The sequence below is a fragment of the Amblyraja radiata genome, chromosome 5, assembly GCF_010909765.2.
Source record: "Amblyraja radiata isolate CabotCenter1 chromosome 5, sAmbRad1.1.pri, whole genome shotgun sequence".
Lineage (NCBI taxonomy): Eukaryota > Metazoa > Chordata > Chondrichthyes > Rajiformes > Rajidae > Amblyraja > Amblyraja radiata.
The window spans coordinates 16,755,937-16,772,457 of NC_045960.1; the positions used below are offsets into that span (position 1 = coordinate 16,755,937).

Sequence of the window (16,521 nt, forward strand, 5' to 3'; positions counted from 1 at the left end):
TTCCACCAATCAACTACTCCTCAGCTGTATCCACCTATCACTTGCCAACTCTTGCCTACCCCTCCCCAGTACCTCTTTATACTGGAAACTTTCCCTCTCAGTCCAGATGAAGGGTCTTGGCCCAAAGGGGCCACATGTACTGCCTGACTCACTGAATTTCTCCAGCTGATCTCCTTTTATTTTAACCAGATCACTAGCAGGAATTAACCAGTTGTCTTGTGAGAAGAGGTTGGATGGCTAAGCTGTCATCTGTTGCCAGCTCTGATTAGTTCTAGCCTGTTCCTGCCTCCAGTTCCCTCCCCTCTACTTTCAGTCTGAAGAAGGGTTCCAATCCAAAACCTCACCCATCCGCTTTCTCCAGAGATGCTGCCTGACCCGCTGAGTTACTCCAGCACTTTGTCTCTATCTTTGGTATAAAGATAGAACCAGGGGCCACAGTCTTAGAATAAAGGGGAGGTCCTTTAAGACTGAGGTGAGAAAAAACTTTTACACCCAGAGAGTTGTGAATTTATGGAATTCCCTGCCAAAGAGGGCAGTGGAGGCCAAGTCACTGGATGGATTTAAGAGAGAGTTAGATAGAGCTCTAGGGGCTAGTGGAATCAAGGGATATGGGGAGAAGGCAGGCACGGGTTATTGATAGGGGACGATCAGCCATGATCACAATGAATGGCGGTGCTGGCTCGAAGGGCCAAATGGCCTCCTCCTGCACCTATTTTCTATGTTTCTATAAACCAGCATCTGTAGTTCTTTGTTTCTAGGTTATGCTTTAGAATGTGGCAGGATTGCATACCCAGATCATTTTGTTTCTTTACTTTATCTTTTCTTATGGCACGTTAATGAAAATTGAAAGCATTGACCTAGAAATGTAATTGAGTTGGGTGCAACATTAGCTATCCTTGTGGTTTCTCCTGGTATTTGGAGTTAAATCTTACACCATGATTTGAACATTTAACCAGGGCCATTAACACAGCAAAATATAATTACAGCTGCGCTGTGCAGTAGCTCAAGCGACTATTGCAGGTTAAAGTAATCTTTGCAGCCTTTACCGTGGAGCCACTCACTGCCTACAACAACTTGGGAGTGTTCACCGCTCAGACATTGAGGCAGTTGCAGTGTTCAGATACTTGCACAAGAAATCATTGCCGGTGTGATTGAAATTAGAAGGGAGTCTTCCAGATATAGATAATGAACTATAAGGAAGTTTGTGAGGATTTTCCCAATGGAAATCAACAGCAAGAGAACAACCGGCAACCTGAGCCCAGGAGTGACTGACTTCACAGCCCCCCTCAAGGTCAGTGAGCGCTAAAGGGCCTGTCCCAATTTCACGACTTAATTCAAAACCTCTGCCGAGTTTAAAGGACCTAAAAAAAATCAAGATCATGGAAATCTACGAACTCCTATGACCTTCCACAACTATGTTCACAAACTCCTACAAACTCCTTCGAGTATGTCTACAAATTCCCACGACTATTTCGATGCCCTCCTTACGAGTAAAAAGTTGCAATTTCTTTCATCCCGACCATTTTACTCGTGGACATTTTTTATCGGGCTGGAAAAAACGTCCCGACTTACCTGATGCCACGAGTACCTACGGCTAGCATAACGAGCCACTACGATATATCTACGAACTCCTACGGACTCGTTACGAACATTCTGCGAGTTTGAATCAAAACTCGGGAGAATTTGTGAATTACCTCGTGAAAGTGGGACAGGCCCTTAACAAATCCAATCTATAACAGCGGAATGTAGATCGGCTGCAGAATTGGGCCGAGAAATGAAAGCAGGAGTTTAATCCAAGCAAGTGCGAGGTGTTGTATTTTGTGAGGTCGAATGAAAGGGGAGAGTGTCAAGAGTGTTTTATTGTCATATGTCCCGAATCAGTACAATGAAATACTTACTTGCAGCAGCACAACAGATATGTAAACATAATATTCTGTAAAGATCATAATAAACAAAAATTATAGATATATATAAAGCAATAATAGTGCAAAGATTAAAACAATGCCCCCCAGTCTATGTAGTTCAGAGCTTATTTGGAGGTTGTAGTGTTTTATAGCCTGATGGCTGTAGGGAAGAAGCTTCTCCTGATCCTGGACGTTACAATTTTGAGACTCCTGGACCTTCTTCCTGATGCAAGAGTGAAATGAGTGTGTGGCCAGGGTGGTGTGGGTCTCTGATGATGCTGGCTGCCTTTTTTTGAGGCAGTGACTCCTATAGATCCCTTCGATGGTGGGGAGGTCAATATCTGTGATGGACTGGGCAGTGGTCACCACCTTTTGCATGTTGTTTGTGCCTTCTGCAAGATCCTTAACTGCATTGATGTACAGGGGGATATTGGGGTCCAACCCCATAGCGCCCTGAAAGTGGCAACATAAGTAGATAGTGGTTAAGAAGGCATGTGGTATGTTTGCGTTCGTCAAGAATAAGGGTCAAGAGTCATGATGCAGCTGTATAGGACTTTGGTTAGACCACATCTGGAGCATTGTGTGCAGTTCTGGTCGCCCCATTACAGGAAGGGTGTGGGAGCCCTTTGGAGAGGGTGCAGAGACTTACCAGAATGCTACCTGGATTACAGGGTAGTAAATGTAAAGGGTTAGTGGTTCTAACGTTATTGTTTAATTTGAGTAGAAAGTACAAGTTACTCGGGGACATTCTGTGAGAAACTGGGCAGCAGCCTTCGAAAAGCAAAAAGAGAAATCAAAAGGACCTTTCTTTTCAATTATAACTCACAATCTACAACCAACGAACTGTATTTGAAGTGTTATGTGGGAAAGGCGGTAAGCCCTTGGTCTGTGGAATTATCTGCATCGGAGGGCGGTGGAGGCAGTTTCACTGGATGCTTTCAAGAGAGAGCTAGATAGGGCTAAAAAATAACGGAGTCAGGGGATATGGGGAGAAGGCAGGAACGGGGTAATGATTGGGGATGATCAGCCATGATCACATTGAATGGCGGTGCTGGCTCGAAGGGTCAATTGGGCCTACTCCTGCACTATTGTCTATTGCCCTATAACACAACTTGCCATACACATCAAAGATAGACATAAAGTGCTGGAGTAGCTCAGCCGGTCAGGCAGCATCTCTGGAGAAAAAGAATTGGAATAACGTTTTGAGTTGGGACCCTTCTTCAAACCCATCTTCAGACGTTGCCATTGTTTGAAGAGTCCCACCCCAAAACATCACCTATACACTTCTTCTAGATTTGCTGCCTGACCCGCTGAGTTACTCCAGCACTTTGTGTCTTCTTAAAAAATATCTGCGGTTCCTTGCGTCTTTTGTCGGTCCATTCCTGGGTGGACCCTCCTTCACAAGTCACTGATTTGTCGACACAAAGTACAGCAGATGCTGGTTTACAAAAAAAAGACACAGGGTACAGGAGTAACTGAGTTCCTGCAGGTCGTGTCCCACTGATTTATCAATGGTTCTACTCTCTTTTTCTTGGTCAGTGGCCAATTCCACGTCAGTCGTAGGATGGTTCCAGAAAGGGTGGAGCCTATCCGGGAAAATAGCACCCCGCTTTTCTCCATCACCACCGCCTCCCTCCCTCCCCCTGGCCCCGGCACATGTCTGATCAGCACTCCTGCCAGTCCCCACCCACTTCCCTGGCAGCATCGGTGCAGGCGGACTTTGCTGTCCCACCGCGTTTCCAGTGCAGAAGGAGCAACAAACAGCAGCGAGACTCTGGCAGAACAACCTCGACCCCTGGATAACGGACACACACACACACACAAGGAGCAAGTTCAACCACCCATCTATTCCAGAGGCGAGGCGAGGCGCCGGGCTGTGCGTTGATCTACCTTCCAGCTTCTTTCCTCTCGCCGACGGAGACGGATGAACTTTCCCACCTTTGACCAGGAAGCGCCGAGCACCGCCGCCAACAAGCGGAGGTAGAGAGCTGAGGTGCAGCAGGAGCGCAGCGCTGTGGATTCAGTGATACGGGAGGAATCGGCGCGCTCCCCGGGGTGGATGGATGCGTCTCTCCGGGGCTGTGCACGACCGCCGGTGGCACATCGGGCCTAGAAACTGCCGGCGTTGGAACCCAGGGTGGAAGCAGAGCTCGCCAACGGGACTGCTCCGCTCGCCATCGCCCACGTCTACAAAAAATACAAGCTCTGCAGGCATTTCCTCTCTCTGATGGCCAGTCTTTTCTGCACCGGTTTGCCAGAGCTTTTACACACAGGTCTGACACACCGGGTCCAGAGGTTGATGTAGTTCCGCATTTTAACTCCAAGTAAGTGGGCCTGGTTTGCTTTTTTTTAATCTCGTTTGTTTTTTGTGGGTAACAGCGTGTAGGCATCGCACTCAGAGAAAGAGACGGGATCTGCTTCTAATTCCGAGCCGCAACATAACAGCAGACAACACATCAGCAGACGCCTTTAATAAATCATCTGTTCACCAAACGCGAACCAGATCCTCAGCCTCTAGTTCCTTAAAGATCAGTGATAGTTTTAAACGGGGAATGTATGTAAAGACTATTAAATCTTATTTAAAATTGTGTCCCTGGTCGATATTGGGACCGATGCATCCTTGTAGATACAGTGGGAATGAATGCTTGTTTTTTTTTTTGTTCTACATTTGCTGCTCATTGCTTTGGTAACTCCGTTATACCACAGACACAGCCTGCCCTCAGTCCTCAGCCTGGCCTGGCCATCGAATCTGCTGTTATTCCCCCCCCCCCCCCCCCCCCCCCCCCCCCCCCCCTTCCCGGAGAATTCCTCCGGAGGATTCTTCCTTGCAGGGGTGGCGTTTAAAGAGCGGGCGCCTGCAAGTGATGTGTTCTCCCAGCTCGCTCGTTCACACAGCCGCCCACCCCCCTCCTCCAAAGTCGCAGGCGGCGGTAAATGCCAACACCTACCCCCCGGCCGCTGCAACAGGGCTCCCTCCCCCTCCGCCGCTAAACAGCAGAGGCATCTTCACTTTTGCTGCATCTTGCACAGAATGCCTGGCCTAAATATTGTTCTCATCCCCACGACAAATAAGCGCTGCAAATATTCTTCCTTTGAGCGGCGGGAAGTATTGGATACCATTTAAAAAAAATCAATTTCGACAATTGAAATGCTTGGGTAACTCATCGGGTCAGGCACCATCTCTGGAGGAAAGGGATCGGTGGCGTTTCGGGTCGGAACCCTTTTATTCAGACGCGGTCTAAAGAAGGGTTCCGAGCCGCAACGATGAGTTACTCCAGCATTTCTGGTGTGTATCTCCGGTATAAACCGGCATCTACTGTTCCTTCCTACACATTGTTTTTAATTGGTGGGGATTGAACGGCTGTTTGCGATCGGCGAGTGACGATTTAGTTCGAGTGGTAGCTAAGACAAAGCTGCGATTGGTGTATCGCGGCCGCCGCCCGTACGTACGAGGCTCCAGTGCAGCAGAGCACGTTGTTACACTCAGTGTAACATGGCCTTTCAGCTGTAGTCACGACTGTGATTGTCCACTCTCTCCCACGCACGCTTTGCTGTATTGAAACCAGTTGAGTGTTCTTACTCATAGCATTGCAACAGGGAACAGTAAACAGTCTGTGCTGGGACCAAGGTGTATGTATCTGTATGTCCCTGCTGTTGTATCAGCGCGTCTAGCCAGCATCGCTGTACACTGCAAACTGTACTCCACGCCTCCACACACTGTTGCTTTAAAACCGCGCACAGTGAACCTATTGATCGTTTACTGACGATAGACACCAAATGCTGGAGTAACAGCGGGACAGGCAGCATCTCTGGGGAGAAGGGATGGGTGACGTTTCGGATCGGGACCCTTCTTCAGACTGAGTGTTGGTGAGCGATGGAGGAAGAAATCAGGACTGTGACGCTCGCTATCTCACAGATTAAAACAGCCCCGCGTTTCATTTTAAAACACCAATGCTGAATCTCCCGGGGGTTGAGGAATAATCTTGTCTCCGGGTATTCGGTGCCAAACCGCACGCTTCCTCGAAACTTAAATCCTTCATAAGTTTTCATTAGGAGCGGATTGATTCTAGTCCGCCATTCAATCGTGGGTGATCTATCTTTCCCTCTCAAACCCATCCTCCTGCCTTAACCCCTGACATCCATACTAATCAAGAACCTGTCATTCTTAATATTATACGTGAATTGAAAAGCCGCTGTTTGAAGTTTTCTAATGGGTTAAAATGTTGAAGTTTTTAAAGTTCTATTTCACTTCTATTTCAATAATGCAGAGAAAACCCCGACACTATTTCTACAAAAAAGCAGAAATCCTTCTAATTAGGTGAACGCCTCTCTCCCGTTGTGTCCCAGTGTCCACGCGGATATTATTTATTAACCTGAGGTGTAATCTTGTGATTCACACGGCAGATGTTGGGATTCCCCGAAGGAAGGACGGTGATATTCACAGCGTCGCATTATTAGTTTTACAGTGAAAAACAGCATCGTCTTTGTACCAACCAGACTTTAGTTCCAGGGACTGAGGAAGCATCTCCACCCGAAACGTCACCCATTCCTTCTCCCCAGAGATGCTGCCTGTCCCGCTGAGTTACCCCAGCATTTTGTGTCTATTACGACAGCTGAGATTGTACGGAATCAATTACCGTGATAATATGGAATTTATCCAATCTAACTCTTTCCAGTAACAGGCAGGGAATAAAAGATCAGTGGTTGCCCGGTGGAGTTGAGATATCATTTTAGAGGGAACTTCTCCCGAGGCGGTCGTGGGTAACACTTCAGTAACCTGAGGAATCGCTGTTCAACATTTGGCCAGAACCGAGCCATTTGATGCGGTGGTGATGGCGATCGCTGCCGGTCCTCAACTCGGTAGACCTCTGTTCCCCTCCATCTGCGCCTGAAAACCATGACTACCAGCTTCTAGGGCAGCTTCTTCCCAACAACCATCAGTCTCTAGAACATTACACATTAACCTCTTTCCACACTCCAAAGGTGTGCAGGTTTGTGGAGTCATGGAGTGATATAGAGTGAAAACAGGCCCATAGGCCCCAACTTGCCCACGCCATACAACATGTCCCAGCTACACTAGTCTCACCTGCCTGCGTTTGGCCCATATCCCTCCAAAGCTGCCCCATCCATGTAACTGTTTCTTATACTTTGGGATAGTCCCAGCCTCAACTACCTCCTCTGGCAGCTTGTTCCATACGCTCACCGTCCTTTGAGTGAAAAAGTTACTGCCCAGATTCCTATTAAATCTTTTCACCTTCACTGTAAAACCTTACCCTTGTCGGTTAACGGATAGTGCTAGTATACTGGGTGATCGCTGGTCGGCGTGGACTCGGCGGGCTCAAGGGTCCGCGCTGTATGTCTAAAGTCTAAAGATTCATGCCTGAGGTCATGATGCAAGTATAAAATGATTTTATATTTTCACATTAATTTAAAAATACTGCATTTAATAATCTTATCTCGCAGATGTTCAGCGGTGTTGCTTTCTGGGAGAGTCAGCTCAGGTCAGGAGTTACATTGTGCTTTATATGAATTAATTGGATGCCAGATTGGTGACTGAGAGATGAAATATATGACATAGGTGCATTCGGAAAGATTGGGATTGATTGGGGATAGTCAGCATGGTTTTGTGCATGAGTGATTGTGTCTCACGACATCGTTTTTTGAAGTAACCAAGAAGGCCGAAGAAGGTAGGGCGACTGATATGGTCTCTCTGGACTTTAGCAAAGCTTTTGATAAGGTTCCGCATGGTAGGTTGCTCTGGAAGGTTAGATTGCATGAGATCCATGGAGAGCTAGCTAACTGGATATAAGAAGGGTCCCGACCTGAAACGTCACTCACCCTCCAACCAGAGATGCCAGACCCGCTGAGCTACTCCATACTTTGTACCTATTCCTAAACAGAGGCTGTATTATGGACTGTTGGCCCATGACTAGCCTTCGGGGTGGATGCTGAGCCCATTGTTGTTTTGTCATCTGTATCAATGATTTGGATGAGAATGTACAAGGCATGTTTGATTAGTTTGCAGATGACACTAAAATAGGTGGTATCACATGCAGTGAAGATGTTATCAAAAAATTTAGCGGATGTTGTAATTTGGGAACTCAAACCAGAGTAGGATTTCCATTGTGGATAGCAGGGCCTTGAGTGTTATTGTGGAACAGAGAGACCAGAGTGTACAAGTTTATAGTTCCCTGAAAGTGGCAACACAGGTGGATAGGGTGGTGAAGAAGGCTTTTGGCACACTGGCCTTAGAGTATAAAGTCAGGGCTTTGAAGTATAAAGGTTTAGAGATACAGTGCGGAAACAGGCCCTGCGACCAGCGATCCCGTGCACACGCATTATCCTACACACAGTAGGGACTATTTACAATTTGACTAAAGCCAATTAACCTACAAACCTGTACATTTTTGGAGTGTGGGAGGAAACCGGAGCACCCGGAGAAAACCCACGCAGGCCATGGGGAGAACGTCCAAACTCCATACAGCCAAGCACCCGTAGTCAGAATTGAACCCGGGTCTCTGGCGCTGTAAGGCGGGAACGCTAGCACTGCGCCACCGTGCTGCCCGTGTCCAAGGTGGACGGCTTGATTGTCATATGGTCTTTCTGCTGACTGGATAGCACACGACAAAAAAACGTTGCACTGTACCTCGGAACACGTGACAATAAACACAATTAAATGTATACTTCCATCCAACTGTGAAAAGTTTTTGCTTTGCGTTGTTTTGAAAATTCAGGCATGACACTGCAATTTTATTCAACTGCAAGGAACATAAATTGCATAAATTGCACACAAATGTGGGAGGGAATTGCAAGTTCTGGCAATTGTGTAAACGGTGTTATTGTCTGTAACACCTCTGCTCATTGGAAAGGCAAGTTGCCAAATTGCCCCCTCCCTTTTGCTGGTTTTACAAACAAAGGCACTTTTAAAGTTGCAAAGTTGAACCGGCCGCATTACTGTTGAGAGTAAATGTAGTTTTATGATTTCTTATTACAGTGGCAATTCTCAGAATAGATCTGATTTAACCAGTCAATTCAGATGTAGATTTAAATAGGACCGAGTCTTGTATATAATTGGAGATAGACACAAAAAGCTGGAGTAACTCAGCTGGGCAGTCAGCATCTCTGGAGAGAAGGAATGGGTGACGTTTCGGGTCGAGACTTGTATATAATTGGGTTACTCGCTTTCAATTAAGTAACACCTCTTTGTGTTTAATTTAAAGCCTAAAACACTAAAGAAACTAAGTCCTGGGGAGTTGTTGACAAAACAGTAATCATTGAAGAAGGGTCTCGGCCAGGAACGTCACCCATTCCTTCTCTCCAGAGATGCTGCCTGTCCCGTTGAGTTCCTCCAGCTATCTTCGGTTTAAACTAGCATCCGCAGTTCCTTCTACGCATTGTTTACCAACCTTGTAATAGCTACATAACCAGTTGTTCACTTGAAGAATTGTAAAGACCGATTGACCTTCACATTACTTATTGTGTCTAATGTATTTACAGGAAGTCAGGTTAGCTTTTTAAAAAAAATTGTGCTATTAAGGTCATCAGCTTTTCACTGCACCTCGGTACACGTGACAACAATAAACTAAACTAAAATGTTGTGTAACGAGGAGATCTGAATTTCAAGGCAACTTTCCAGAGCAAGAAAACAATGATGACAACCACATCAATTGATCACCAGTCAGCAAAGTATGCATTTTATTTGCTATGTTCTGTAATTTTGAAGAGGTTGTTTTAGAGATATAGCGTGGAAACAAGCCATTCGGCCCACCGAGTCCGCTCATTAACACTATCCTACACACACTAAGGAGAATTTACAAATTTACCGAAGCCAATTTGCAGTGTGGAAGAAAACCAGAGCACCCTTATGAGAAAACCCACGCGGCCACAGGATCGAACCCAGGGCTTAGGTGGTGTTAGGCAGCAACTCTACCGCTGCGCCACCCTTGTCTTTGATCAGATGTTTCCAAAATGGCTAGAAAATATATTTCACCTTTTCTTTAAAAAAAGAAAATGATAGCTTTGCGATTTAAAAAATGCTGTTTTTATTTCTTGCAGATTGGGAGACGGGACATAACAGGGACACTCACTGGGGCTGAGCAGAAACCCCTCTCAGCTGGAGTCTACGTTGTGGAGACACGGCCGATAACACAAGCGAGCTTCACGTCCTAGAGTTCATTTGTTGCCAATCCATCCTGTTTGAATTAATGCAAGACAAGGGGTGAAGGAGCAAAGCGATCTGTGGATGACCTGCAAACACCACCAGCTACCTGCGGCTCGCAGCCCCTTCGCCGGTGGATGAGTTGGTCTTTACCCGGTTGATGGATCGGTGTGGCCAGGATCTATCTACCCTCATCGATGATCCCTCCCTGCAGAGAATTGAGAACTCGCAGCCCCAGCTCTTCGGAGCGGCGGGCAGTCGGTGCCGAGGGCAGGGCCACCGTGTGGTTGACACGTTCAACCACAAGGACGTGCATGGTCTGGGCGGCCGGACCGCAGATGTGGAGGAGTTGGCGGCGGCTGCAGCTGCCGGGTGCGAGCAGCGCGGGGACGCGCACCAGGAACCTTGGCGGGGGCGCGGGGAGGCCGCGGGCGCGCGCAGGGAGGCAATGATCAACGTGAACGGCGAGGTGTGGTCCCCGGGGTCTGGTCCCGGGGCTGCGGCAGAGTCACTGGCAGATGAGCTGCGTCTTGTCCGTGTCCGTGTCCCCGACACAGGGCGGGAGGCAGAGTGGGGTCGCGGGGGCGCGGCTTGTGGCTTCGGCTCGTCCCTCTGCTTCACGGCGGGGGCGAGCGGCGACGAGAGCGCGGCGGGGGTCGGGGGCGAGCACGGGGGCGAGCCTGTGGTGGACAGTCAGCGGCAGATCAACAACAGCGGGATGCACGACCAAGCGGCGGGGGCGCGCTGGAGCCTGGACGGGGGCGAGCTCGGGGACGCGCAAGAGTATGGAGTCGGGAGCGGGGACGCGCAGGAGTTTGGAGATGGGATCGGGGGCGCGGACATGACGGGGGCGCGCTGGACTCTGGAGGCGGGCGGACCCGGGGACGCGCAGGAGTCTGGAGGCGGCCCCGGGGACGCGGATGGAAGCGGGGGCGCGCAACCCGAGCCCGACCTGGTGATCGAGGTGGCGGGGCGGCGCGTGCGCGCGCACAAGGCGGTGCTGTGCACGCGCAGCGAGTTCTTCCGCGCGCGGCGCTCGCGCCAGGTGGTGCGCGTCCGCGGGATCGCGCTGACGGTCATGCGCGCGCTGCTGGACCACGCCTACGGCGCGCGCCTGCAGGCACCCACGGTCGGGGGCGCGCCTGACGGGGACGTGGACGCGCACGCCGCTGCCGCGCTGCTCGCCGCCGCCCACGCGCTGCAGATGCCGGGTGCGGTGCGCGCGGCCGAGAGGGCGTTGCGGGAGCAGCTACGGGCGCGCGCTTGCGGGCAGCTGCTGGATGTGGCCAAGCGGCAGCGCGCTCCCGATCTGGCCGACCTCTGCCTCGGCTTCATGAGCGCGCATTACCTGGACGTGTTGCGCGACCCCGCCGTCTACGGCCGCCTGACCGCTGCTGAGCGGGAGCTGATCCTGCGGCGCAGGGAGGAGGCGGGGGCGCGCTGTCTGCTGCTGGCGGAGCTGGGCGACGGGCACGAGCGCTCGGGGGCGAGCAGCAGAGACAGCAGCCGCGCGCACAGCCCGTGCAGCCCGGAGCGCGCTCCCGACGAGGAGGTGGAAGGGGACGGGGGCGCGCGCTGGGTGCATCGCCGGGACGCGCGCACGGGCGAGTGGCGGCGGCTGTCGCGCGTGCCCGAGGCGGTGTCGGGGGCGCGCGGCTGCGGCGTGTGCGCGCTGCACGGCTACCTCTTCGTGGCGGGCGGGACGCGGGGCGGGGACGAGCTGGCGGGGCCGCGCCCGTCTGCGCGCGCCCTGAGCTGGGAGCCGGCGACGGGCGCGTGGCGGGAGGCGCGCGCCATGGGGCGGGCACGCGCGCGGCCGCGGCTGGCGGCGCTGGACGGCCGCGTGTACGCGCTGGGCGGAGACTGCGAGCTGGCGGTGGAGAGATACGACCCGCGATGTGACCGCTGGTCCCCGGTGGCGCCGCTACCCCGGGGCGCCTTCGCCATCACCCCGCAGGCAGCAGCTTGCTCCGGCCGCCTCTACCTCACCGGGGGCTCCCTGTCCGCCCGCCTGCTCGCCTATGAGCCGCGGCGGGACGAGTGGGAAGAGTGTCCGGGCAGCCCCGGTCCCAGTGGCCGCGCCGTCGCCCTCCTCGCCCGCCCGCCCTGGCTCTACCGCCTGGAGCTGGACCGGGACCAGTGCTCCCTGTCCGTGCACCGCTACAACACGGCGGGACGGGTATGGGTGCGGGCCGCCTGCATCAGCCCCGGACCCTCCCTGCATCTGCAGCCCGCCCGCTGCGCCCTCCTCGGCCGCTCCGTCTACCTGCTGGGTCGAGCCGCCCTCCTGCGGCTGCTGCTGCCCCGGGACGGCGGTGACGGGAGCGGGGGTGGATACAGGGGGCGGCGGCGGCAAGGGGACGGTGCAGAGGGGCAGCAGCAGCAGGAGGAGGGCGACGCGGAGGAGGATGGAGAGGACTTCTCCTACCACCTGCTGCCACCCTGTCTCCAGGCCCGGGGGCCGCTCTTCCCCGTCGTCCTGGCCTTGCCCGAGAGCCCCAGGGACGGGCCGGGGTCGGAGTAACAGCCCTGCTTGTGGAGGGGAGAGTGGGTGGGGTAGTTGTGGAGGAGGGGGTCTTGTGAAGACGGCTGGAGGTGGTGAGGGGGAGTGTGTTGTTCCATGGAGACAAATGGATGGGGCGGGGGCATTGTCCAGTCTATGGGGAGCCCAGGCAGGGTGATGGGGTTTCAACAAGCGGTCACAGGTTCAAGGTGGGGAGGTCAGAGTTTCAGAGGGAAGAATCCTCACCCTCAGATGTAGTTGGAGGGGCTGGCGGAGTTAGAGACAACACCAACCCTTTGCAAGGTATCTCCGCAAGCTCTCGAATCTCCAAAGGGGGAGAAGGCTGCGTCTTGATTGATGCAGCGGGCAGCAGGGATGGGATGGGCCGAAGAGCCTGCTTCTGGGCTCTGCGGCTGAACACTAGTCTTTACTGGGGACTGATCTCATCTCAACCCTGGCCTTAGGTGAACCTCAAGCATTTTGGGGGGCTCTGCCAGTCAAATGAAAGGTGGAAGGACTTTGTACAGACGCGACGTCCAAGGTAGACACTTTTGTATGTGATTTTCATGAAATAATGACCACTGTAAAGATTTAAATCTGTCAGTTGGTGCTTTTGTAAAAGAAAACTAATATTGTTGGGAATCCAGATGCAGAAGGAGGTGGTGTAAGCATGTGTGTAAATTACATGGTGTATGCATGTCATTTTTCCCACTAGAGGTGCAAGTTCAATCAGACGCCAATTATGTGATTGGCGTTAATATAGTCAATGATTGCTGGGGTTAGGGTGACCCTCAGTCCCCAGACCCCAACCCAAGCACAGTGGTTGTGAGAGCATGTCAGTCAATGCAGGGGCAACACTACTTCATGTCAGTACTTCGGGGAGGCAACACTGAGCATTTCCTCAAATTATCCCAAGCAGCTGTCTTAACAGTTGCGCGGCGGCAGTGTTGCTGCCTCACAGCTCCAGAGTCCCGCGTTCGATCCTGACTACAGGCGCTGTCTGGACGGAGTTTGCACGTTTATTCCGCCTGTGACCGCGTGGGTTTTCTCCGGGTGCTCCGGTTTTCTCCCACACTCCAAAGACGTGCAGTTGACTTCTGTAAATTATCCCTTGTGTGTAGGATCGAACTAGTGCACGGGGTTATCGTTAGTCATCGCGGGCTTAGTGGGCCGAAGGACCCATCTCCACGCTGTATATCTAAAGTCTCAACTTTAGTGAGAGATTGTCAGATACCAGAACTTGTGCAGGCCATTGGGAGAACACTTCTAAGGAAGTTTATACAGATTTATTGTTCACATTATAAATGCCGGTCTGATTATTGCCTCAGATGCCGTACAGTCCATTGCTGTCATGTTCTATCGTATGTTTGGGAAACTGAATATTCTGAAGTTTGCAGTAACAAAGATCTTTGAGGGATAATGTTTTGTTTTAAAAAGGAATTGTAAGTAAACCTGGTATGTTTCAGATTGTTGGAATATTAACATTTATTCTAGTTTATGCTTCATGAATTTCTGATACTTGAAACATTAGGACTTTTGGCGGGACTGTCATATGAGGAAAGATTGAAAAGACTAGGAATGTATTCACTGGAGTTTAGAAGGATGAGGGGGTATCTTATAGAATCATATAAAATTATAAAAGGACTGGACAAGCTAGATGCAGGAAAAATGTTCCCAATGTTGGGCGAGTCCAGTCTTAGACTAAAGGGGAGGTCATTTAACACTGAGGTGAGAAAAAACTTTTTCAACCACAGAGTTGTGAATTTATGGAATTCCCTGCCACAGAGGGCAGTGGAGGCCAAGTCACTGGATGGATTTAAGAGAGAGTTAGATAGAGCTCTAGGGGCTGGTGGAGTCAAGGGATATGGGGAGAAGTTAGGCACGGGTTATTGATAGGGGACGATCAGCCATGATCACAATGAATGGCGGTGCTGGCTCGAAGGGCCGAATGGCCTCCTCCTGCACCTCTTTTCTATGTTTCTAAGTGGAATTCAAGAGGCCGGCACGGTGGCACTGCAGTAGAGTTGCTGCCTCACAGCACCAGAGACACGGGTTCAAGCCTGACCATGGGTGCTGTCTGTATGGAGTTTGTACGTTCTCCCCATGACCATGTGGGTTTTCTCCGGGTGCTCCAGTCTCCTCACACACTCCAATGACGTGCAGGTTTGTAGATTAATTAGCTTCTGTAAATTGTCCCTGGGTGTATGGGTGATCATGGTCTGTGCGGACTCGATGGGCCACATTGTTTCTCTAAACTAAATGAAACTAACTGATACAGATGAAGGCATTACTGCTTAAAATGGAGAGCAACTATTCTATACTTTATGTTAACTACAGTGGAAGCATTCAATACCCAGATTTTGGCAATTTCAAAACTCCAAAAATAACAGCAGTTTCCTAGGAAATGTCCTGTATTTCCTATTTTCTATTTGTTTACAAAACTCTTGATATCCTGTGTGCAAGTCTCTGAACTACTTCCTCTACAAAATCAAATACGGTGATTGTTCTGCAGTGAAGAATCTTGTGACATAAACAGCCATTTGTACTGAAGCTTTTTAAAGGTCAAATATCATATTTTGATACTTAAATTTATTTTTTACAAAGTAATCACTATTTATTGTTATACTAGCTTAAATCTCACCGTTGCCAATTGGCTCAGGTATTATGGCATTTATACTTTGATCTTGTCTTTCACTGCCCCATTTAATATTTCATCATTCAGCATTGAAAAAAAATGATAATTTTATCTTCATTGTGTTGGTTTTTATTTTGCTAAATACAATGGAACAGTTGATGCTTCTCTCTGTTGACAAGGCAGTGTTCATTGTTGTATGCATTGAAATCTTCAGCTGAGTTGAAGGCTCAGATTAAGGCAGCAGCAGGCAGTGACACAGACCAGTGACTATCCTTTTTGTCCAGTCTAGTGGCTGGGAAACCAGTAGCAGTTGCAACGTGTTCTGTATCCAAGAGCAACATGTCTGTATTACAGATTCAAGCGATGCCTTGTTTAAAAGCAGACAATCAAGAACTCTTGCTTGCGGATGTCGAAGTAGAGAGTTAACCATTCATTTAGTTTAGTTTAGAGATACACCGCGGAAACAGGCCTTTCAGCCCACTGAGTCCATGCTGACCAGCGATACCCGCACACTAACACTATCCTACACACACTAGGGACAATTTACGATCTTTACTGAAGCCAATTAATCTACAAACCTGTACGTCTTTGGAGTGTGAGAGAAAGCTGGAGCACCCGGAGAAAACCCATGTGGTCACGGGGAGAACATACAAACTCCGTACAGAGAGCACCTGTAGTCAGGATCAAATCCAGTCTCTGATGCTGTAAGGCAGCGACTTTATCGCTGCGCCACCGTGCCACATATACGTTGGATAAACCAAGGCTGTGTGGGGAACCATCGGAAAAATGAAATATGGTCTTACTGTGATTCCCGGAAAACTATTTTGAAATAGTGTCTAGGAATACAATAGTAATAAAATAGTCTGAAGAAAGGTCCCGGCCTGAAATGTCACCTATCCATTTTCTCCAGAGATACTGCCTGACCCGCTGAGTTACTCCAGCTCTTTGTGTCTGATATTGAAGGAGTATCTGTTTTCAGTAGTTTGTAACATCTTCATTTTTCCACATTCCAACAACATAAGCCTTGCAGGCACCCATTTTACCTAATCTGTTTGGTGTGGGTTTCCTGTTTCAAATTATAATTTACTTCAATGGAAAGTACTTCACAGTATTACTGTTTAGCAATTTGTCCAATTGCATCTCGTGTATTTTGTTTTCTCCATCAAAACTATCTAAAAATGATCTAGGTTTTATATAGTTTGACAGATAAAGCAACATCTAACTTGATGTCATTTATTTTTTAGACAAGCAATCTGTTTCTAACAGATCCACATTGATAATCATTGTAAATTAGCTTTTAATGTTCAAGGAGCAGCATTGG

At 49.9% G+C, this 16,521-nt stretch overlaps 1 protein-coding gene across 1 annotated transcript; it reads left to right on the top strand.

The window, feature by feature from the left end:
- Window positions 1–3,403: 3,403 nt before the first annotated feature.
- Window positions 3,404–13,161, top strand: kbtbd11 (kelch repeat and BTB domain containing 11). Its single transcript, XM_033020676.1, has 2 exons — window positions 3,404–4,228; window positions 9,960–13,161. The coding sequence occupies exon 2, from the start codon at window positions 10,223–10,225 to the stop codon at window positions 12,584–12,586; it is 2,364 nt and encodes a 787-aa protein (XP_032876567.1). The 5' UTR covers window positions 3,404–4,228; window positions 9,960–10,222; the 3' UTR covers window positions 12,587–13,161.
- The last annotated feature ends 3,360 nt before the right edge of the window (window positions 13,162–16,521 follow it).